Source organism: Chrysemys picta, chromosome 10 (assembly GCF_011386835.1).
Source record: "Chrysemys picta bellii isolate R12L10 chromosome 10, ASM1138683v2, whole genome shotgun sequence".
In the NCBI taxonomy this organism is placed as follows: Eukaryota; Metazoa; Chordata; order Testudines; family Emydidae; genus Chrysemys; species Chrysemys picta.
The window spans coordinates 27,441,832-27,466,776 of NC_088800.1; the positions used below are offsets into that span (position 1 = coordinate 27,441,832).

At 43.1% G+C, this 24,945-nt stretch overlaps 2 protein-coding genes across 13 annotated transcripts in view; one reads left to right on the top strand and one right to left on the bottom strand.

The window, feature by feature from the left end:
* Window positions 1-693: 693 nt before the first annotated feature.
* Window positions 694-24,945, top strand: part of RNF111 (ring finger protein 111) — an 84,525-nt gene continuing 60,273 nt past the window's right edge. For 8 of the 12 annotated variants that reach the window (XR_010590732.1, XR_010590733.1, XR_010590734.1 and 5 more), the window contains exons 1-3: window positions 880-1,039; window positions 1,729-1,769; window positions 22,069-22,958. Coding sequence is in view for 9 of the 12 variants with exons in the window: in XM_042853863.2 (XP_042709797.1) it covers window positions 1,031-1,039; window positions 1,729-1,769; window positions 22,069-22,958 (940 nt within the window). In the remaining 3 variants the exon portion in view is untranslated. Of the gene's footprint in view, window positions 1,040-1,728; window positions 1,770-15,595; window positions 15,698-22,068; window positions 22,959-24,945 lie in introns of those variants that run through there. The other 4 variants (XM_008164058.4, XM_065558278.1, XM_042853862.2 and 1 more) reach the window with 3 other exon arrangements.
* Window positions 17,989-20,153, bottom strand: LOC135973736 (uncharacterized). The gene is made up of 2 exons (XM_065558285.1): window positions 19,628-20,153; window positions 17,989-18,557 (listed from the first exon to the last, which is right to left on the bottom strand). Exons 1-2 carry the CDS (start codon window positions 20,022-20,024, stop codon window positions 18,031-18,033), a joined length of 924 nt encoding a protein of 307 aa, XP_065414357.1. The 5' UTR covers window positions 20,025-20,153; the 3' UTR covers window positions 17,989-18,030.

A 24,945-nucleotide genomic window follows, 5' to 3' on the forward strand; every position in this document is an offset into this window, starting at 1 on the left:
TCAGCTCAGGACACCAGAAAAACTAAGTTGGCAACATTCTCTATCTTTTTTATAATACATCTTTATTTATTTGTATTTTATTGTGTGATGGGAACAATGCTTTAGCATAGTCTGAATCCAGAGCCAAAACCAACTTTACAGTGATTGAGCCTTCATAGGGCCTTCATAATGAGGAGGAAGAGAAGGGCAGCTTAGTCTCTCGCAGACTCCTTATTGCAGGTGCATTCATCAGATAGTCTGATCTTCGACCTATTTTTAAGTAAGTTTGTAACCCTCCTGGTTAAGGAGAAGAGTATGAAAAGATGAAGGGAGTGCACCTGAGAGGCTCAGAAACCACAAAGCAAATACAAAGATCCCAGCATTTATTATTTAACAATATCTGGTGATTTCTGCACCAATCGCATGATGTGCTTGAGCCTGGCTCATAACTGCTTAGCTTACCTCTCTGCCCTTCTCTACCTTCTCCGTCTTCCATCTCCATCAGGAGCCAGGGGTGGGCTCAGCACAGCGGCCCTGGCTGTGCGATTGCTGCCGCTGCCATGCACGCCTCCGCCCAACAGATGGCGCCCCTCAGCAGAGGCCTCGCGCCACCCTAAGCCCCGCCCAGGCGGAGGAGCCGCACGGAAGGAGGGGCGCTCTGCGCAGCGGCTGCGCTTTGCAGGCTGCTGTAAAGCAGCACCAAGTGTCGTGCCACGCCTGGGGAGGGAGGGCTTGGCAGCAGCGGCGGTCCGCGCAGGGGGCTGCGTAGCAGACAAAACCCCAACCGGCTGGGCTGCGCGTTCGCCGGGCCCCGAGCGGCTTTGGGTGGGGACTCGGCCAGCGGGGCGAAGGCCGTGTTGCTGGCTGTGCGTGAGCGGCGGCAGGGCCCCGGGTGAGGGCGCAGCGGAGAAGGGAGCCGGGGCCTGCTGGGCCGGGCCAAGACGAGCTGTGCCGCGCTGGGTCCTTCCGGTGGCTGGCGGCGCCTCTTCCTTTTTCTCCCTTCCCCCTAGCTGGGGGCTGTTACCACCTAGCGCCCCCTCCCTCGGCGTTAATGTCCCAGGTACGTTGGGGTCCCCCCGCTGGGAGCGGGATGTGGGGGCGGGGCCGGTTGTGGCTGTGGGGGAGAGGAGGGAGGCGCTGGGGGAGGTGTGTATTGTCCACCTTAAGGTGTGGGTGAGTCCGAGGCTGCTGATGGTGCCCCTTGGTGCGATGGGGTTTCGGGTGAACGGTCCCGTTTGTTGTGTGTGGTGGGTCAGGCCTTTCCTGTGTGAATGTTAATGTGACGGTGGGGGAGAGGGAAGCGACGTAGGTTCTGCTAATGGAGTTGCCTCAAACTGTGGGGGCAGTTCAGCTGATGGAGACCTACTGTTATTTTTAAATGTCTCTGACATGCACGCCAAAACCTTCTGTCATCAGGGAGGTTAAAGTTTTTGGTCTTTTTAAATTAGCCCCAAAATAATCTCCTGAGTGAATGAGGTTTACGTTTGGTGTGTGTCTATAAGAGATGTTTGCACAGAAGTCACAGGCTTTAATGACAAAAATGAGGGCACTTTTTTAAATCTCTGTGAAAGAGTAATCACTAGGTATATTTGGCATCTGTTTCTCATAACTCATTTTGTTTATGTTAGCTCGATTCTCTTTTAGTGGGGTATTTTAGGAGAATGTGACCTTTTCCACTGTTTATAGGGGGCTTCAAATGTTTGTTTTTCCCGCTCTGCTCATTTCTTTTTGTTATTTTGGATGCTACAGAAAAATGTTTGTCTGGCTTGTCTTAAGAACCTGAGACAAAGGTAATGCTTTAAATTACTTTTTTTTTTTTGGTGTGCTAGCAAGTAAAATTACATATCACAAGCTGTTTAGTGTAATAGACTATTTTATAATTTGCTGGCTCAAAGAAAGAAATTTGCCTTGCTGTTAGATCTAAAAATGTTGGTAGACTTTCTAGCAGACTCTCTTGTTGTTTATAGTAGTGCCTGGGGGCCAGCTGAGAACAGGGCCCCATTGTGCTATGCAGTATGCAATGTAGTAGACAATCCCTTTCTTGACATATGTACAGTCTGAATAGAGGAGACAGGTAAAGGGTAGGAGAATAGAATATAACATACCACCAGAGTGATGTCTTGCAATTGTCATGTTAATACCATGATCTATTAAAAATGTTAAGGAATTAGCTAAACGAAAAAATGTGTGTGTGGTAAATGGAATAAGAGGAGAGGGGGGAGGAAAAGGGGAAACGTGCATGGAAGGTGGTGGGTGGCTGGGTATGGGGATGGATTGGGGCAAACAGTCAGTCAATCAGGAGGGGACAGAATGTCCAGACTCAAAACTATAGGAAGTGGTCTGATGACATCATTAGTACAATGGTATGCTGCAGTACCTGCTGAAGCTCCTTGTGGGGAGCCTAGAGTTCCTCAGCCAGCTAATACAAACTGCAATTTCCCTGTCTACATTAAGATCTTAAAATGTGTCCAACTATCATGTTCAACAAAAACCCTTTTTTTCCTTAGTATGGATGAGTTTTAAGGAAGAGCAGAGGAGGTCTTCTGATCAACAAGAACAACATATGTTAATAAACTTATTCCCTGTGTATATGTATTCATGATTTCATGTGCTTGAGTGAAAACCTATACTGTATTTTCAAAAAGGAATATTCTTTACACTTCAATTTACACATCTGCTTTGGTAGTAACTTTCTATTTAGAAAGCTCAGTTAATGATGATCTTTTTACAGATTGGAGGCTGAATTGTCGGATAATTGAGATAATGGCAAGAATTTTAAGAGGGTGAAACTTACCGTATATACTCGATCATAAGCCGGTTCATTTATAGGCTGACCACCCCAAGATGGATAAGTAAAAATGGAAAATTTTTATGACCCATTCATAAGCTGACCGTATAATTCAGGGGTCAGCAAACTTTGGCTCCCAGGCCATCAGGATAAGCCGCTGGTGGGCCGAGATGGTTTGTTTACCTCGAGTGTCCACAGGCACAGAGGTAAACCTAAGTAAACAAAGTGTCCTGGTGCACCAGCTGCTTACCCTGACAGGCTGGGATAGCAACTAGTGGTGAACTGTTTTTTGGGGGGAGGGGAGAAGCTGGGGGTCAGAGGAGTAACCCCTGTGACCCCCCCCCACATGACCCCACCCATAGCCCGGGACCCCCACACTCTCCTCATCCCATCCCTTCCCACCTTATCTGGGGAAGGCCAAGGGCAGATGTCTCTGGCGCGGCCGCAGCCTGCTCCGGGGGGCCAGACCGGGCGGCGCGGCCGCAGCCTGCTCCGGGGGGCCAGACCGGGCGGCGCGGCTGCTTCGGAGGCTGGGGGGAGAGCAGCGTGGCCATAAGCTGAGAGACTCTGGCCCCGCCTCTTCGCTTCTGGCTGTGCTGCCTCTCTTTGCTCCCTCGGTTGGGGAGAGGGGCTGTGTCCCACCTCTCCCTCTCTATACCCGTTCATAAGCCGACCCCCTTCTCTGGTGCTTCCCTTTTTTACTAAAAAAATTTGGCTTATGAACGAGTTACGGTAATTCATATGTCAACCAAACTAACAGCACCGGGCAAACCAGCCATAATGCAGGCAGATGCTGCACAAATGCTTTCCAAAACAGCTCTACCAACGTGTCTTAATCCTGATCTGCAGTGCACATGGTAATTCTTGTTCTGGACCCTTCTGGCCCAAATTTACAAACATGTATATTGAGCTAGATTGTATAGTGACTTTGTGATATGTATAATTTGGGACTGGGATGAATTTTATTTTCACTTTGATTAAGCAAGTATTTGAACTCCGGTTTCTTCTGCTCCCTTCTGCTGTTCTGAGCTATTTAAGGCTAGTCTAAATGGGGAAATTTACTATAGTTACAGCAGTATAACTGTATACTCTTACATTTCCCCATGTAGACAAGCCCTAAATCGGGGCTTGAAACATCTGCCTGACAGTCTCTAGATAGAGAACTAAGCCTACTAGCAAGAGATGAAAAATGAAGGGCTAATGAGACTCCATCCCTTCTAGTTGCTGCCAGTGTAGTGTAGTTCTGTCTTTCCTGCTTATTGCCAACAGAAGAATGTCCATATCCCCTGGCTGCATTGCTGGGGAAGAAATGGAAGAGGTCTCTCCTACTCTCGTTCCCCAACCTCCATTAGTTGGCTGTTCCTCCCTGGTGAATAACTCCAGTGTCTGCTTCTGCCCATAGCTGTCCAAAGCAGCATCAGAAATGGTCATAACCGTTCATAGTTTCACTCCCACATGCAAGGTTCTCACTAACAGTGGCAGTGATCAGTCTTGTTTCATTTTGCTGCTTAGCAAAGGTATGAGCCGCAGCAATGGGTTGTCTGCAGATTCATGATGGCACTGCATCATTATACTTTGTGTTTAGAAGGTTTTCTTAGCAGACATGTGGGCTAGAAACTTTCACAAAATCAAGCTTTCATTTAAAATGAAAGTTGATGTTTCCATCACTTGCCAGAGCTAGCTTCCCACTTCCCTGGAAAGAATACATCTAGTTTGTTGAAGCCTTAAATTAGGGCTTGACCAAAGGCTTCAATAAACTTTTTTTTTCTTCATTCTGTTGTAAAAAAGTAACTCTTACTCCTGAATTCATTGATATTGTATTTGCCTTGGAGATCACTGAAGCTAAAACATTCTTGGGTTTTCAAATAGTAATGCTTACATTTTAAAACCATGACTTACATAGTGTTGTTAACCTAACTGTCCATGTTTAAATCAAAGCTGAAGCTAAGAATACTAAATGTAAGGGTGAAAATAAAATTGGAGTTTTTGTAACAGTATACTAACAAGTTTAGATTAAAAATTGGACAGTTTTCTTGCCAAACCAGTTGAATTGCTGTAATACAACTAAGTTCAATGCCTGTTAGGGTTTTTTATGTTGCTAATAATGTGGTTGACTCTTAGAATAGAAATATGATTGTGTGTGTTTGTGTAAAGAAATATCTTGCCAAGACAACTAATTAAAATATGCGGTCAGAGACTTAAGTTCAGTGGGTTTTTAGAGTAAATCTAAAGCTATGAGAACTTGTCTAACAGTGAAAATGTGTGCCATTCTCTGCTTGTCCTATCCTCTTCTATGTACAAGTAACCTGTAGTACTTAATAGGAAAATGTTTTTTCTCTTGTAACCACTTCTGCTTAGTAACAGTCACTGTCATCAATAAGGCAACTTCCTGAAATCATCTGTCACTCATTTTATACCATCATTGTTACCACCTATGTGCTTTGTGTAGCTATAATTCCTTTTGCTCTTCTGTAACAACTGAGCATCTGTGAGCTTAATGGACAAACAGTCATGAATTTTTAAAATTCCTTAAAGGGCTGTTTCATATTGTTCAAGTTCTTAACAGCTTTCTACAACTTGCTCTTACTAAAGTGAATAAATAATAATAACCTTCTGTCTTAACCTCTTACTCTGAAAGATTACTAGGCAACAGTGTGATTCTGTATCTGTTGTAGAAAGTAGCATATTATCTGGGATCTGCTAGAGATTTAAATACAATACTAATATAATTCTGCAGACTTGAATCGATTATTTGCATATCCTGAACTTTCTTTAGCCATTTCTGAAATTTGGTTTTAGGCTTGTATAATTGGTTTAGAGCTAAATTTAATAAAATATAGTATTTCTTATGTGTAAGCATTGAATACTTACCATGATTATAGGAAGGAATCCAGTTAAAGATGTTAAACTTAAAAAAAAAAAAAAAAAAAAAAGCCAAACTTTGGAAGTATATTAGTATTATCTTTCAATTACAAATAGAACACCTCAAATGTTTGTCATTACTATAGCAGTTTTTGAGTTTATAAAGTAATGCTGTTTTAAATGAAATCCACAATGAAGTAAACTCAACCTAATATGCCTCTATTCTTAACTTGCCTAATTGTGGATCCATATTGGTGTTCATAAATGGTTATCAAGATCTCCCATTACTCTGAGAGGCATGTGTGAGTTCCTGAATGTTGGCACTCTAGGGTGAGCCTTTACATTCTTCTTGCTCCTGTTCTTTAGGTCAGGACCTTCAGACTGTCTCCTAGCTTAGTTCTAACTTTCCTGTTGTATTGCTTGCTAGGACTTCTCCTCTAATCTAATATTGGAAATGAAACTGTGGAAGTAAGGTTCTAATATCAAATGTAAAGTAGTAATAGCAAATGTGTGGGGTACTCTAATTGCACGTGTTGATGTAGTTTAAAATATTTCCATTCATTTTTTATCAAAAGTAAACACTCTTTATGTTGAATCAGAACCCAATAGCATCATATAAGGTCTGGTCTACAGTAAAAAGTTAAGTCAACCCAGCAATGTCACACAGGGATGTGAAAAATCTGCACCTCTGAATGATGTATTTAAGCCGACCTAACTCCCTATGTAGACGGTGCTAGACAGAAGAATTTTTTTCTGTCAACCTACTGCCTCTTGTAGAGGTGGATTACCTATGCTGATGGGAACACCCCTTTCCTTGGCATAGGTAGTGTTTACACTGAAGGACTACAGCAGGTGTAGGCAACCTATGGCACGTGTGCCGAAGGCAGCACGTGAGCTGATTTTCAGTGGCACTCACACTGCTCGAGTCCTGGCCACCGGTCCGGGGGGTGGGGGGCTCTGCATTTTAATTTAATTTTAAATGAAGATTCTTCAACATTTTAAAACCCTTATTTACTTTACATACAATAGTTTAGTTATATATTATAGACGTATAGAAAGAGACCTTCTAAAAACGTTAAAATGTATGACTGGCACGCGAAACCTTAAATCAGAGTGAATAAATGAAGATTCGGCACACCACTTCAGAAAGGTTGCCGACCCCTGGACTACAGCAATGTGCCACTGTAGTGTTTCGGGTCTAGGCAAGACCTAATTAACCAGTCCTTTAGGCCCTGTCTTGATGGGCAAAAGGATGGCTTTTTTAATTGTGTTAGCTTGATTGAGATACCTTAGCATGATTAAAAAGTTAAGATGCAGGCTAATATGTGTGGATGCAGTTATACCAGTATAAAATAATTCATACTGGTATAATTTCTGATTCAGGACCCAGAATATGCTATACCAGTGTAAGGCACCTTTGTTCCATTATAACTGTCTACACTAGAGCAGTTATACTAGTATAACTTCTGGCAAAATAAAAATAAAAATCACACCTCCAGCCAACATAATTATGCCATAACATTTTTGTGTAGATCAACTCTTGATAGAGCGAACATGATTAGAAAAACACACCTTTTTTGCCCCTCAACCCTTACTGTTGCCCCTCAAAGCATTACTTTTGAGTAAGATTGCTTTCATTTTTCATTATCACAATTTTAAAAGGTGGGGAAATTTGTCCTAACATGGATAAGTTATTGACAGTCTAGAAAGTATATATCATGTTGAACTCATAGTGTGAGGGGAAGTACATATTGATGAACTTGGCTGGCTGAAGGTGAAAGCACTCCTGTAGCCTTAGACGTGACTATCAAAACAAAGTGGGATTTGTGCTGCTGTTTTTTCATGATGTATAAAAGCCTGAAATACTCCCCAAACAAATTCTACTTTTATTTTTTTTGTTGGAAATGTAGGTCTTATCTACCCTTTTTCTCCTTTAAAACTGGTATGATTGTAGTATTACGCGTGTCATTGAAACCTTAAAATTATTCAGACTGTTTAAAACTTTTTTAAAAATACCTATTTAATTCCAAAGCCTGAATACCTTTGTGTTGCTGTAAAAGATCCAGTATCCTTCCACAAATGGCTGAGAGAGCATATAAGTCATGGCTGAGACCTTTGTCTAGCCCAGGGGTAGGCAACCTATGGCACAGGTGCCGAAGGCGTCACATGAGCTGATTTTCAGTGGCACTCACGCTGCCTGGGTCCTAGCCACCGGTCCAGGGGGTCTCTGCATTTTAATTTAATTTTAAATGAAGATTCTTCAACATTTTAAAAACCTCATTTACTTTACACACAACAATAGTTTAGTTATATATTATAGACTTATAGAAAGAGACCCTCTAAAAATGTTAAAATGTATTACTGGCACGCGAAACCTTAAATTAGAGTGAATAAATGAAGACTCGGCACGCCACTTCTGACAGGTTGCCGACCCCTGATCTAGCCCATCAAATAAGGGAGCACAAGACTTGTTTCATACTCCTAAAGGGAGAGGAAAAACAGTAGTTGAATATTTTGAGTTTAAAAAAAAATAGGGGGTATGGTGAGCCCGTTACCTGTCCCATATTCACTTTGCAGGGCTCTTTAAAACCAACACACGCCTTTAACTGCCTTGCGATCCCTGGTCCCAGTTTTAAAAAACACAAATAATATATCTGGCTGTGGTCTGACAGAATACAAACTTTCAAATTAATGAAGTTTGAAGTGTCTGAAATATTAAACTCTCAGCTGCTAGAAGTTTAATGGAAAATCCTGGGAGATCCTTGTCAATAGGCTCCATGCAAGGATCCAGCTGTAGGATCATGGCCTCAGATTTTAATGGGTGAGGAGACAGAATCTGGAAAGGCCCAGTTAGGCATTCATCTTAACCTAGAGACGCTGGTTGGAGACCGAAAGATACTCATTGGTGTAAATTGTCATACTTCTATTAATACAAATAGGCTTGTAGATTCTTAGATTTTCATATAAAAATAGTGCTGGTACAAGACTGCTTCTAAAGCCTGCTAGTTTTTGAGAGAAATATGTCAAAACACATGGAGCTGAAACTTGATGAAAAGTATTGTCACACTGCTGTGGCAGTACTTCAGAAAAGTAAGGAAATCCAACATGACAGGCGCATGCATTTCCCTCGACCTTGAATGTGAGGGTTTGCTTTCATAAAGTACTTCCACTGTGGAATCTTTGTTATTTAATGTCATGCATTGACTTCTTGTGTTGCAGTACCAGTTATCTGCTGTGGCAATAGATTTCAGGGAGTTTTGGGAGATTAACATGCCTTTGTTCAGGTGTTGTGTGGTGTCTGTGTGTGGGTTTTTTTTTGTTTGAGATACTAGTAAAGGATATTAAACTGCTGCTAGTAGTAGACAAAATAGAAACCCAACAAAATAATGCAGATAGCATTACAGGAATCAAAAACTTATAGCTAATACTGTATGCATAATTTTCCTTAACTACTTTAAAGTATATCAGTTGGCTGAATTTCTTTCTTTAATGCATTACATTGCCAATGTAAGACATGACTTAATTTCCTGGATAGGCTGAAAAGAGTGTTGAAAGACCCATCAGGGCATTGCAATGTTGTCATACTTACTAAGCAGGGCAGAATTTATAGGCTCTGAAGAGCTCTGTTCAGCCTTCCAAGGCCAAGGAAAGTTATTATGAGGCTGTGGACTACTTCTGAGGGGACAGGGGAATGCAGGCAGGCTTTGATAGGGTAAATTGTTTGTCCATTTCACCTAAGGCAGGGGTTCTCACATCAAATTTTTTGGTGGCCTCAGAGAGCGGACACTAATTCTTGCTGGGGGCCGCACTGACACTTTTTCCTAAAATTATTTATTTTTCTTAAAGTTAATAAAGTAATATGCACATATATACATCCAAATCATTGTAATTTATTTAAGTAAGTTTTTTGGGGGGGTTGTCCCCCTGCATCCCTCCTCACCCCCTCCAACCCACCACTCGCCTCCTCTCACCCCCCCCAAACCTGCCGCTCACCTCCTCGCTCCCCTGCCTGCAGCCAGACACGCCCCCCCTCCTGCCCGCCTCCTCACCCTACTGCTGGCTCACAGCTTGCCTTCTCTCACACACACCCCGCCTGCTTCCTCACTCCCCTGCCAGACACCCCCCTGCCTACAGCAAGGACCCCCACTTGCTGCTGGCTTGCCGCTCACCTCCTCACTCCCCCATAGGGCTTGATCGCTGCTCGCCCCGTTACCCCCACCTCGCTGCTTGCCTCCAACCCCTTCTCTTTCCTTGAGACCTCTGGCAGTCTCTGGAGAACCTGAAAGCTGGCATCACAGGATCTTTATAATGTAAAACGGTAGTTTAAAAAAAATGCACTGGCTATCTTGATACATCACAAGAGGAAAGCAGATTTGTTTGTTTTTGCAGTTCACTATCTATTCCTGGACAGAACATAGATACAATAATGTAATATAGTAACTACTACACTTCTAATATTTTTTTAAATAGAATTTAAATAATTTAGCTTACTATAGTTACCTGCAGGATAGGTAAGATTTTGCAGAGATATTCAGTAGTCCTCAGTGTACTTTCCTAAAACAAGTAAGTTATGTTTGATATTCAGCATTTCAGGCTGTGATCAAATTCCTTGTCATCTTGTTGTTGGGGTGAAGACTGTACCAGAAAGGAATGTTCAGTTCATATTTAAAAAAAATGAGCTGTAAGTGGTGATCACTGCAGATGAAAGAGCACCACTATTTGCTATTTCTTTTAGATATTGCCACAGATATGTATAGAAATCCTTCCTCAAATATCTGTTAAGAAAATGTTTCCACATATCTAGTATTGGTATAGCAAAATAAGTGGGTGAGTGGAAGTGCAGGTGACATAAGTCTGAGGGTAAGTCTACACTATCGGGACTTCACCAATATAGCTATGGTGCTGTAGATATGCTGGGATAACCCTGGGTAGGTCTACACTTACCTCCGGGTCCGGCGGTAAGCAATCGATCTTCTGGGATCGATTTATCGCGTCTTGTCTAGACGCAATAAATCGATCCCGGATCGATCCCGGAAGTGCTTGCCGTCGATGCCGGTACTCCAGCTCAGCGAGAGGAGTACGCGGCATCGACGGGGGAGCCTGCCTGCCGCGTCTGGACCCGCGGTAAGTTCGAACTAAGGTACTTCGAATTCAGCTACGTTATTAAGCTGAATAATAACGTGAAGGAAGGCTTCTTTTTATTGCTGTAGGAACATCACTTTACCAAATTATGGTAAATGGAAGTATTCTAACGTCAGTTTAGCTGTCTACATTGGGGGGTTAGATTGGCATACCTATAGTGGTTTGGGTGAGAATTTTCACCCTCTTAACTGACATATAGCTATGTCAACCTAGATTTTAAGTGTAGACCAGGCCTCGGTGGAAGCTCTGATGGAGAGGTGCATCTCTTTAAAACAAACAAACAAAAGTCACTGGTTCACTATGAGTATTGTGCCAAACAGTACCACTGTAAAGGTGACCTCACAAAGATACCGAAAAAAGTTTTTGTGGCCTTTTTGCTTTCTGATTTGTGTGTGTGTATAGCAGGGCGGAAGTATTTTCCTGCTTACATCAGAAATAGAAAGCCTGGGAAATCGTGTGTGTGTGTGTGTGTGTGTGTGTGTGTGTGTGGAGTGGGATTTTGTCAGTGCTTCATCCTCATACACCTCTACCCCAATAGAATGCTGTCCTCGGGAGCCAAAAAATCTTATCGCGTTATAGGTGAAACTGCGTTATATCGAACATGCTTTGATCTGCTGGAGTGCGCAGCCCCCCCCCCCCCCCCCCGGAGTACTGCTTTACCGCGTTATAACACGAATTTGGATATATCGGGTCGCGTTATATCTGGGTAGAGGTGTACTTGGCGCTGAAGCAGGAGGAGAGGGAGAAAGGAGGGCCAGAATTTTGAGCCTTATGTCTTTCTTTATTCAAAATGCAAATTTAATCAATAGAGTTGAATAAAGTCAACATTTTAAACAATTCGACTAAACCCCCCTCTCCTTCCTTGACTCTTGTGGGTGTCAGCACTGTTCTTCAGCATGGTCTTCCAACTTGGACAAGGCACAAATTTCTGATGTGGATAAAAAATTGGAAAAACTCTATTTGAAAAACTTTTGGGTCACCTTTATACATCATAATGTAAAAATGGCACAAACCAATCTTTTTTTGCAGCCTTGCTTTAAAGGAAAACATGGATGAAATATCGATCTTGTTCCTGTGGCACCACTTGAATTCAGTTAAACCCCCTTCCATCCTCCGGCCAAAACAAATTAGGGCTTGCACTGGGGCTCTTTCAACATGTTTTGGAAGAAACTTAACATACAGGGATAATACCACTAGGCATCTTCTGTTTCCTAGTAAAAATTAAATTGGGATTCTAAATCAAGTGCTTTGTTATAGGTTCCAGCTACTGAAAACAACTGTACATCTTCCGTTGGCTATTTCTTAATGTGAGTGGTGTCTCTTATATCTGTGGGAAAACCACATAGGTGCAACTTTGAAAGTGTTGCTATGCTTCTACAGTCTTTACTGTCCAGAACATTTTTTTTTCTTTTACATGAGGTCTTTTCTTATTCTCTTAATCATTGGTTTTATTTTTCCCATGAAATACTTGTTACTTTCCATCAGAAAAGAATGAAAGAATAGTAATGGTGGAGTGAAATGAAGTAAACGTGGGGCTGTTTTCATTTTGACGCAGTTCTAGCAAAGGAGATGTGGTATATCCAGGTACCAATGGCTTTTGACAATTAGCAATGATATTTTTATGTCTACCTTGCTCCTGTGGTGTTCTCCAGCTTTGGAAAATTTTTGCTCAAAGGTTCCCAAAGAAGCAGATGACCCCCTTCTGTGCTGTAGTAAATTTAAGTGGAAGGCACAGAATGCTACTACAGAGGATATGTCTACGCCCCAGTGGCACGAGAGCTGTGCCTCTGGGGTAGACAGTGATGGAAGGGTTTTTTTCATCACTGTAATTATTCCACGCCCTCGAGGTAGCAGCTAGGTCCATGGAAAAATTCTTCTGTTGACCTACTGGTGTTTATACCAGGGCTTAGGTTGGCTTAACTATGTCTCTTGGGGGTTTGAATTTTTCATATCATTGAGCGACGTAGCTAGGTCGACCTCTAAGTTGTGCCCACGTAACAACCCTAAATAGCAAATGTCTCCTTTAACAAACTCTGCCTTGTGAAGATGAGCGTCAGAAACGGACTGCACTCTACACACTGGTGGGAAAAGGTCTTGAGGATTCTGTGAGGTGACAGTAATTGGTTGACCAATTTCTAAATGACCAGATCTACTTTTCAGATTCTCTGCAATGAGATCCTTCCAACATTGCTGATGTAATCTGCAATCCCAGTGGACATGGGAATAAGCATTTTCTTAGAGAGACACCACTGATGTGTAATACAACTGTTTTGTTTGCTTTATGATATAGAATAAAATCCTACAAATATGGCTTAGGCCGTTTAATCACAAATTTTACTAATAGATTTTATTGTGACTAGAGTGTTCCAAACTGAGCTGAGGATATACAGGGCCCTGTGGATTTCATAGTTACTAATGGTGGCTCTGTTGCAGTAACTGCCTCTTGCTGCAGAGTTGTGTTTCAACAAGCTCTATTGCTTATGACTATGAAGAGTATGCAAAGTAACCATAAACTGATGTAGTGTTGTCTTTGAGCTTGTAAGCAACCTGAAACAATCTTAGAATTAACTCTGAAACCTAAAGATGATGATATAAATGTTGGTATTAACTATCTCATAGCTGCTGATTTTAGTAGAAGCAGCTAGCTGATGAACCAGAATTTCCACTGTGCCACACCATAGTGCCATAAAATTCAGTAGTCTTACTGAAGCTAAATTCTGTGGTTTTAGTGAAGCTAAATTCTGTGGCCTTTTGCAAAGTAGACAAGGGCTTAGGTATTAGTGACATCCAAAATACATTTGTCCACCCCAAAATGCCACCATTAATTTGAAGATGCAGGCAGTAGTGGATCACTGATCTCTTAATAGAAGATCATTCTGATTGGTTTGGGAAAGTCCACATGAATTTTAAACTCAGTTGTGTACTTCAGTGGTGGTTTTCCCACCTTAGGTTAGAGAACATAATGGCACTTGTATTCTCATGGTGCTACTTGGTGTCCTGCTTAGTGTTTGTTCTAGCTTGATTACTTTGAGAGGAATAGGAAATGCTTCTAATGTTATCACAGTTGGAGTCAAATGCTTTTGGATTGTCCTTTTGGGAGTCTAAATGGGACGTGTATCTACCAGTTGAAGCATACTGACATTAAATACCTTGCCAAGGGTATTGCTGCTTTTATTTCAGAACAATTGTCAAAGCAAAAGTGGTTGTGTGTTTTGTTGTTGTTGTTTTTCCCCAGACTGGTCTGTGGAGACTAATGTTTTTGCCATACCAGCAGCATAACATTCCGGCAGTGAAGGGAATCTTCCCTGGCAGCAAGTACCAGGGGAGCTAATATGATATGGGACACTCTGCCAATTTGCCACCACGAGTAGCATAGGTTAAAGTGTTCATGGAGTGAAAATAGCTTTGTCTGTACACAGCTCTCCCATTTCAGTGTACTATAGCTCCTTTCTTATGAAAGGATAGATTATATACATACATAGAATTTGTGTCAAATCTACTCAAATAGTAAGCTGTAAAATGTTTGTGTTGCTCTCAGTGAATCTTGTGAACTGTCTGCATGACAGATAGTAGGGAATGGATGCTTATTGTGTGAATTGGAAGAACAGGTTGAGTGCTGGGATGCTGGTGAATAAGAGTATATCTACAGTACAGCTGCAGCTTTCGCACCATAATGTAGATTCTTCCTACATCAATGGAAGGGGTTTTCCATTGATGTAGTTAATCCACCTCTCCAAGAGGCAGTAGATAGGTTGACAGAAGAATTCTTCTGTTGACCTAGCTGTGTCTAGGTTAACCTACCTATAGCACTCAGTACAAAATTTTTCACAGCCATGAGCAACATAGCTAGGTAAATCTAATTTTTAAGTGTAGACAATCATAAGACCAGAGTTGCTGAGAAATTAAGTACTGTTGGGGCCTGTAGGTGCATAGGGGCCACATTCTGAGGTTGGCAGTGGTGAAAGTATTCAGCTTCTTGAACAGCCAGGCTAGTCCTCTCTCAATATGCAAGAGGAGATGGAAACTCCAAACTTGCAGTTACAGCTACCTCCACATTTGGTATTCCTACATATGAATTATAATTGTACCCCATTCCACATATGTGCCAGTCTTTTGTCATTCATCAGCGGCCTCATGTTTTGTGTAGTGCCTTTTCCTAGGCCATCTTTATGAGATTATTCAGAGAGACAGAATCTAATGCAAAAAGAACAGGAGTACTTGTGGCACCTTAGAGACTAACAAATTTATTAGAGCATAAGCTTTTGTGGACTACAGCCCACTTCTTCGGATGCAGCTTATGCTCTAATAAATTTGTTAGTCTCTAAGGTGCCACAAGTACTCCTGTTCTTCTTTTTGCGGATACAGACTAACACGGCTGCTACTCTGAAATCTAGAATCTAATGCATGATTTTCTCTGGGGGCAAATACGCAGAGGCTGATAGACAAAAGCCACTTTGAGGAAACTTCCAGCCTCATGGTTTCAAAATGTTTTGGTGAGGTTAAGGAAATAGTTGTGTTCCGTCACTGTGCTTGGTACCATAAAAACACAAGTTTTACTAAAGGAGTGATGTTGCACCAGTTTATCTTAACCAGTGTACCTTGAATACACTAGCCTTTTAAAACCAGGGCTTGAAGAATCTACTTAGAAAGAAAGAAAGCTTTCCTGAGTGAGAAACTGGGACAAAGCCATTACATTTTGGAGAAACGAATTGATTAAAGTCAGATAACTAGCCCTTCAGGTTTTCTTGCAACTGTATAAAATGTGAACTGATCTAATACTATCTTCCTCATTCTGCCAATGTTTTGTTTCAATATTTAGGATGCTATTCATAGTTTGCTTGAGCAGCAGCTGATTGAAACCGAAAAGGCTCTGCAGTCTCATTTCCCACAGGGCTCTGAGGAAAATCAGTTAAACTGAAAAATCAGGTTAATATCACTTTGTTGCTTACCAAGAAAGCTATGAGCAGGAATAACAGGTATGCACTAGCTATTCATGGGATCAGGAAAGTATAGATTAGGAATCCTGCATCCCGCTCAAAGGAGTCAAGAGTACAATAGTGGAGGCCTTCTCTTAAATTTAAAAAAAAAAAAAAAGACTCTGAATGAAATGAAGGATTCAGTTTCCTCCGTCCACCAGCCAGAGGGGGCCAGCAGAGATTCATACTTAAATATTCTCTATCTAGAAGCTGATATGAAAGAGAAAACCTAAGCTTGGTTAAGGACAGCCCTGTGGTAGGTAGTGCAGCACCCTTGTCTTTCCAGCAGCTGGCTGTGTTTGATTGGAGATAGGCTTCTCACTATGGCAATGTCCTGGGCCATTTGGGTGGAGATATCTCCTCCACTGTAGGGGTATGTCTACACTACGGGATTAATCCGAATTTATATAATTCGAATTTGGAAAACAGGTTGTATAAATTCGAAATGTATGCGGCCACACTAAGCACATTAATTCGGCGGTGTGCGTCCAAGTACCCGGGGCTAGCGTCGATTTCTGCAGCGTTGCACTGTGGATAGCTATCCCATAGCTATCCCATAGTTCCCGCAGTCTCCCGCGCCCATTGGAATTCTGGGTTGAGATCCCAGTGCCTGATGGGACAAAAAACATCGTTGCAGGTGGTTCTGGGTACAGCCTCACATCCCTCCCTCCCTCCCTCCCTCCCTGCATGAAAGCAACGGACGGCAGACAACCATTTCGCGCCTTTTTTCCTGGGTGGGTGAACACTGCAGACTCCATACCACGGCAAGCATGGAGCCCGCTCAGCTCAAGACAGCAGTCATGAACATTGTAAACACCTTGCGCGTTCTCGTGGAGTTTATGCTGAGCCAGGACCAGAAAAACGAGGCGAGGAGGCAGCGGCGGCGGCAGCGCAGCGACAAGCATGATGAGGACATGGACATGGACACGGACACGGATACAGAATTCTGTGAAACCATGGGCCCCGGTGCTTTGGAGATCATGTTGTTAATGGGGCAGATTCTATCCATGGAACGCCGATTCTGGGCAAGGGAAACAAGCACAAACTGGTGGGACCGCATAGTGTTGCAGGTGTGGGATGATTCCCAGTGGCTGCGGAACTTTCGCATGCGTAAGGGCACTTTCATGGAACTTTGTGACTTGCTGTCTGCTGCCCTGAAACGCCAGAATACCAAGATGAGAGCAGCCCTCACAGTTGAGAAGCGCGTGGCGATAGCCCTGTGGAAGCTTGCAACGCCAGACAGCTACCGGTCAGTCGGGAATCAATTTGGAGTGCGCAAATCTACTGTGGGGGCTGCTGTGATGCAAGTAGCCAAAGCAATCACTCAGGTGCTGCTACGAAAGTTAGTGACTCTGGGAAATGTGCAGGCCATAGTGGATGGTTTTGCTGCAATGGGATTCCCTAACTGTGGTGGGGCGATAGACGGAACCCATATCCCTATCTTGGCACCGGAGCACCAAGCCACCGAGTACATAAACCGCAAGGGGTACTTTTCAATGGTGCTGCAAGCACTTGTGGATCACAAGGGACGTTTCACGAACATCAACGCGGGCTGGGCGGGAAGGGTTCATGACGCTCACGTCTTCAGGAACACTACTCTGTTTAAAGGGCTGCAGCAAGGGACTTACTTTCCGGACCAGAAAATAACCGTTGGGGATGTTGAAATGCCAATAGTTATTCTTGGGGACCCAGCCTACCCCTTAATGCCATGGCTCATGAAGCCATAAACAGGCAGCCTGGACAGGAGTCAGGAGCTGTTTAACTACAGGCTAAGCAAGTGCAGAATGGTGGTAGAATGTGCATTTGGCCGTTTAAAAGGTCGCTGGCGATCATTATTGACTCGCTCTGACCTCAGCCAAAGAAATCTCCCCATTGTTATTTCTGCTTGCTGCGTGCTCCACAATCTCTGTGAAAGTAAGGGGGAGACCTTTATGGCGGGGTGGAAGGCTGAGGCAAATCGCCTGGCTGCTGATTACGCGCAGCCAGACACCAGGGCGATTAGAAGAGCACACCAGGAAGCGCTGTGCATCAGAGAAGCTTTGAAAACCAGTTTCATGACTGGCCAGGCTACAGTGTGAAATATCTGTTTGTTTCTCCTGCATGAAAACCTTTATTGACTCATTTTCTGTAAGGAACCCACCCTCCCCCTTCCCCCAGCTTTCTTTCAAACCAAATAAAGTCACTATCCTTTAAAAATCATTTATTCTTTATTAATAGTTTAGAAAAAGAGGGAGGGAACCCGGGTGGGATTTGGGAGGAGGATCGGTGGGAAGGAAAAGGCCACTAAAAAAAAGTTAAAAAAATAACAGCCTTTTGCTTGGGCTGTCTACTGGGGTGGAATGGGAAGGTGTACGGAGCCTCCCCCCCCCACGTTCTTACACGTCTGGGTGAGGAGGATACGGAACATGGGGAGGGGGGAGGGTGGAACAGGGGCTGTAGCGGCAGTCTGTTTTCCTGCAGCCGTTTCTGAAGCTCCACCAGACGCCGGAGCATGTCTGTCTGCTCACGCAGCAGCCCCAGCGTTGCATCCTGCCTCCTCTGATCTTCCTGCCGCCACCTCTCATCTCGAGCGTCCCTCATGTCCTCACGTTGGTCCCTCATGTCCTCACGTTGGTCCCTCATGTCCTCACGTTCACTGGCTTCTTTCCTATACTTTGAAACCGTTTCCTTCCACTCATTCAGATGAGCTCTGTCACTGCGGCTGGATTCCATAATTTTAGAAAACATCTCGTCTCGCGTTCTCTTCTTACGACGTCTTATCTGTGATAACCTTCGGGATGGAGGAGGGAGGCTTGAGGAATTTGCAGCTGCTGTAGGGAGGGGAAAAAAGAGAGAATTGTTTAAAAAGATACATTTTGCAGAACAATGCTTATACTCTTTCACGGTGACCAACAATATTCACATTACATGGCACATGTGATTTCTGTGCAAGGTCGCATTTTGCCTCTTAATGCTGAGTGCCTGTGGCTTTGCTGCTAGAGATCACAGGTCCGGGCAACAGAATTCGGCTTGCATGCAGCCATGGTAAGCCATTGTCTTACAGCTTCTGCGCCCTCCTTTCCCACATACCAAGCATAGCCTGTAGAGTGCTGCGGTTTTTCTGTTAACATTCAGCAGCAGCAGAAAACAAACTAACCACCCCACCCCCCCGCCATGAATTCTCTGGGATGATCGCTGTACCCCTCCCCCCACCGCGTGGCTGGTATCAGGGAAGATCCCTGCAGGAACCAAACTCACCACCACCACCCCCCGCCGCCGCCCCCCTCCCGCCATAAATTCTCTGGGATGATCACGGTACCCCTCCCCCCACCGCGTGGCTGGTAACAGGGAAGATCCCTGCTAGCCAAACGCGAAAAGCTCAGGGCCAATTTCCCATCTGCGCTTGGCTAACTGCAGGGAAGGATTTATTTTCCGCCACAGGCAAACAGCCCAGTAGGAACGGCCACCTCTGCCCCCTTAATTAAGTTCCCGTATTTCAACCAGGTTACCATGAGTGATATCACTCTCCTGAGGATTACACAACAAGATAAAGAACGGATGTTGCTTGAATGCCAGCAACCACCGGGACCATACGCTACCAGGCTTTGTCAAGCAATGATACCAGATTACTTGCTGCAAGCATGGCGTGGTCAAGTGTCCTACCATGGAGGACGGAATAAGGATGCACTGCCCAGAAACCTTGTGGCAAGGCTTTTGGAGTACCTCCAGGAGAGCTTCATGGAGATGTCCCTGGAGGATTTCCGCTCCATCCCCAGACACGTTAACAGACTTTTCCAGTAGCTGAACTGACCGCGAATGCATCCCAAGTCCTCAGGGCAAAGTAATCATTAAAAACCGTTTGCTTTTAAAACAAGTTTTATATTTTAAAAGGTAAACTCACCTGAGGTCCCTTCCATGGGGTCAGGGTCTTGGGTACTGGCTTGGGAGGGTACTTCAGTCAGGGTGAGAAAAAGATCCTGGCTGTTGGGGAGAACGGAGTGCTGTGTGCTCTCTGCAAGCTCATCCTCCTCCTCCTCCTCCTCCTCTCCCTCTCCCCCATCGGCAGAATCCTCAGGTGTAGCTGATGAGACTATCCCCGACCCGGAATCCACGATCACAGGTGGGGTAGTGGTGGCAGCCCCCCCTAGAATTGCATGCAGCTCGGCGGAGAAGCGGCATGTCCGCGGCTCTGACCCGGAGCGACCATTTGCCTCCTTTGTTTTTTGATAGGCTTGTCTGAGCTCCTTGACTTTCACGCGGCACTGATCTGAGTCCCTATTGTGGCCTCTCTCCATCATGCCCTTGGAGATTTTTTCAAAAGTTTTGGCATTTCGTCTTTTAGAACGAAGTTCTGCAAGCACTGAATCCTCTCCCCATACAGTGATCAGATCCAGTACCTCCCGTACGGTCCATGCTGGTGCTCTTTTTCGATTTATCAGCCTGCATGGTTACCTGTGCTGATGAGCTATCTGTGGTCACCTGTGCTCTCCACGCTGGGCAAACAGGAAATGAAATTCAAATGTTCGCGGGGCTTTTCCTGTCTACCTGGCCAGTGCATCCGAGTTTAGATTGCTGTCCAGAGCGGTCACAATGATGCACTGTGGGATAGCTCCCGGAGGCCAATACCATCGAATTGCGGCCACACTATCCCTAATTCGAAATGTTAAAATCGATTTTGGTGCTACTCTGCTGGTCGGGGTGGAGTACAAAAATCGATTTAAAGGGCCCTTTACATCGAAATAAATAGCGTCGTTGTGTGGACGGTTGCAGGGTAAATTTGAATTAAAGCTGATAAATCCGAATTAAAGTCGTAGTGTAGACCAGGCCTAGGAGTTGCTGATGGTCACAAATTAAAGCTATTTATATTTTCTAGGTATGTGAATGTATCAGAGTTACTTTAAAGACATGTATTATCCTTAAAGATAGTCTAGTATTATGACCATATTTTAGAAACCAATAAGCAGTTTGCCTCAGTCACTAATCTCTTGACAGCATGTTGTTACATGTGAAGTGTTACAAGATATTTGTAAATTCTCTCAAAGCTAATGCTTTTTCAATTTAAACTTTACAGTGTGTGTGAAATTAAACATTCTTTGGTTAATGTTCTGACAGTTTAAATAACATTCCCTCATTTTGTTGGTGGCAGAAGCAAGATATTTTTGTGTATTACAGTACTATTCAAATAGCTGACCTGACCTAACAAAATATGTGTACTAGATATTGCTGGACTCTTGATGGGGGGGAAAAAAAGCCAAAGTTACTTGCAATTTCTAGAATTGTTTTATCCAAACAGCTGGTGCAAACCTCCTGATGGGGCAATAAAGTAGTGACTGCCCAGAATGTATTGGCAAATTTCTGACTGGCTTGCTGGAATATTTCCTTTTGCCAGAACTCAACAAGACTTTCTAAAATGATCTTGAGTATTCATATCTTTTCACAGAATTATTTACAGCAATCTGAAAGGCAAACTAGTTCTAAGACACCTATTTAATGTTAAGATTATAAAAAAAAAAAAACCCATATGTGTGGTACAGTTTTAGGATATCTTAAAAATTGCATTGAAATTGACAACCTCTGAGCACTGTGTAGATAACATTGAGAGCACCCAATGGTAAATCCCTTAATTCTGTAGCTCATTCAGTGCTTAAGTAAAATAGGGTAATGGCCAGAAAAGAAAGATTCTATGTTAGTTACATTGTATGTATATGAAGACATTATTACAATGATTTGACACCTCAGAAATTCTTGCTTGGTAGGGAACATTGCATTACTTGTACTGGATGGTTATATCCTTAAAGCTCGCTTGCTTTTGAGTTCCTTACCAGGTTTCTGTCTTGTACCCTGGTGATCAGGATCTCTGAATATGCCATGTTGGATGCCTTGCTATAAGTTGTTGGCTTCTAGTGTTTGGGACCACCAGCAGGTTGAGTCATAGAATGCCCACTATGTGATCGTTGTCCTGTCTTAATACTTTGGAGTCACTATTCTTTCACCTATTTATACACCTGTAAGGCCCTTTAATGCTGATGGGAGTTGCATATAAAGCCCCCTGGGCCAAAGGTAGAATAGACATTTTGGCTGACAGTAGTTCCTAGAAATTTAATCTGGAATAAAAACAAAACATGTTTCTAGCAAGAAAAATACTTCATAAAACCAATGTTTTTTCTGGCATATTAGTGTTAGCTTAGTGGAAGAAGCAAAATAGCTAGCATACTCCCATTGCCACTAAAAGATGGGGGTTGTGGGGTTTTTTTTTTTTGGTTGCTAATCTATAGCTATTCTAGTGCAACATTAATAGTAGGTTAATTTTTTTTCTTGTTGCATGTCTGATTTTCTTTCCAGGACTTCCTTGCAGTTTTCCATGTCTCAATGGACTCCTGAATGTAATATAGTCTATACTATAAAAGCGGATATGAAGAGTGAAGTTCCCTCTGATGCACCAAAGAGACAGGAGAGTCTGAAGGGGATCCTCTTGAATCCTGAGCCCATTGGGGCAGCCAAAAGTTTCCCTGAGGAAGTTGAGATGATTGCCAATAAAGTAGGGAATGAATTCTCTCACTTATGTGGTGACTCTCAAAAGCAGGACATGAATGGCAATCATCCAGAACAAGACAAAGGTATTGTGGTGCGGAAAAAACGCAAGAGTCAGCAGGCTGGCCCTTCATATGCTCAAAACTGTGGTGTTAAAGAAAACCAGGGAATTTTAGGACTAAGACAACACCTAGAAACACAAAGTGAAGACAATGATTCTTCTTTTAGTGACTGTGTGTCTTCACCTTCATCTAGCCTACATTTTGGAGACTCTGATACAATCACATCTGATGAGGAAAAGGAGACCCCCGTAAGACATACTCAGGCAGTGTTGAGTACAAGTAGAACTCATAGTGCGAGGTCACAAAAGTGGCCTCGTACTGAGACTGAATCTGTACCTGGACTATTAATGAAAAGACCCTGTTTTCATAGCAATTCACCGAGAAGACCTCCATATAGAAAGAGGTTTGTGAAAACCAGTTCCTCGCAGCGAACGCAAAACCAAAAAGAACGAATTTTAATTCAGAGGAAAAAACGGGAGGTATTAGCTCGAAGAAAGTATGCTTTGCTACCCAGCTCTAGCAGTTCCAGTGAGAATGATCTCAGTAGTGAATCTTCCTCAAGTTCTTCCACTGAAGGAGAGGAAGACTTATTTGTATCTCCTGGTGACAACCACCAAAACAGTACAACTGTTCCCTCAGGTAAAACAAAACTCTTTGTTTTTTTTGAGTGAGTAATCTAGTTGGTTATTAATCTGTTCATTTTATAGTGAATAGTATTTGCATGGTTTCTCCTTTTTGTTTATAGACCTTTCAAATGGTGCTCTTCCTTTAAAAAAGGAAATAGGTTCTGTGGGAGAGTGTACTATAGTCCTCATGTTAAGAGAGTTCAGTATTTAATATTTATCTTAATAATGGTGCACTTTTAAGTTGTAATAAAATTAAATTGAGAGTTTAAATTCCTATAACCACTTTAGCCCTAAATCCTGCACTAGAATAAAATAATGGTTCCCAGACTGTGGTCCACTGGCAGGATGGATAAGAATCAGTGATTTAAAACAAACAAACCACTTTTGAAATTAAATGCAGGTTTATATAAAAACTTATTTAAATTAAATAGGAAACTGACAACCTATGTTAAGGCCTAAACTTTTATTTCAGTTATTAAAATTATTTAAATTAAATACAAAAAATAGTACTGAGCAATGTGTACATTTTTGCTGCTGTTTTAAATAAAGTCAGACCACTGAACAGGTGGAAGTCACTGGCTAAATACTTGGAACCAGAGTTTGTTGAAGTGCTAAAGCAGCTTTTGTCAACAATAACCTCTTCTGTATGTGCAGAGAGAATTTTTTTTTTCCATTTTAATTCAACTAATTCTGTTCAATGATTAGTTTAGACTTGAGAAACCAATTTGCAGTTGAAAAAACAGGAAAACTTCTTTTTCCTTTTCCAGTCTGAGTAAAACTAGGTATGAGAGGATGAGCTCTTCATGTTCTTTAGTGTTTAACTAGGTGACTAGAAACATTCAGTTCACTAGCTACAGATAATAAAATCATTAATACAGAGTTCAGGTTTCCCAGTGACCTCTTGTAACCTTCCAGAACATCAAGTTCAGCAAAGTTTAAACTTCAGAAAACCAGGACATACACAGGGTATACACCATACAGCCTTAACTCTGCTGTCCACGGTCTTAAAACACCCATAACAGATGTACTCATGCTCTAATTTTTTTTCATTGCAATGGAAAGGAGCTACCTACCCTACATTCAGACATTTAGGGCTTGCCTACACTTGAAAGGCTACAGTGGGACTGCTGCAGCACATCAGTGTAGACGCTACACTGGGGGTTCTTTCGTCGGCGTAGGTAGGTAGGTGTAGGCGTTTCTCTCCATAGGAGAATCCTAGCTCCCCCCTACTGAGTTCCCTCAGCTTCTTTATAAGGCCCAGGTGCCTAATGATCTTATGGAGCTCCTATCCCACATGAGAGGGAGGCAGGAACAGGTGTACTAATTGGCTCTTACTCTTATCACTGTTAACCCCTTATCTAAACCCCATCAGTATGTAACTAAATAAGTGTCTTGTCTTATTGTCTGTGGCATATGTAAATTCAGTTTCCTTTTTCCAATAAGCTGGTTCACTCATGAAAAATGGGTGTGTATAATAGACTCCTGGAAAAATTGTCATGAAATACTCCTGAGGGCATTCTGCAGCAAAATATTAAAAATTCTGTGCCCAATATTTGAAAAATTCTGCATTTTTGGGGGGGGGGGGTCAAATAAATGTGAAGGCTCCAGCATGGCATTGGGGAGCACAGGCCACTGCCTGCACAGAGGTGGGAGATCAACCTGTAGCTCCACCCCAGGACATGGATTTAGCGGTGAGGCTGCTCCTAACCCTGACATAGCGCAAGGACTGGGCCTGCCCCAGAAACACCCCAGGGTCCAGCCCCTCTGTGCAAGATGCATCAGGTGTGGGCAGGCAGGCTCAGCAAGGCAGGATCCAAGTGTGGAGGAGCTTAGTGTGGGGGGATCCAGGTGTGGGTTGAGAGCGTTCTGTGTGGGGCAACCTGGGTGCAGGCGGCTCAGTGGGGGATCTGGGTGCAGGGGGGATCTGGATGCAAAGGGGTTTGTTTTGGGGTTATGGGTGCAACAGTAATGGGACTCTGCAGGGAGGTCCAGGGGAAGGT

Bases quoted from the DNA above. Each gene is read 5' to 3' on its own strand.
- LOC135973736 (XM_065558285.1), bottom strand. From the start codon at position 20,024: ATGATGGAGAGAGGCCACAATAGGGACTCAGATCAGTGCCGCGTGAAA. The intron at 18,558-19,627 runs GTGAGTTTACCT...CCCTCCCTACAG, and splicing joins CCCCATGGAAGGGACCTCAG to CAGCTGCAAATTCCTCAAGC.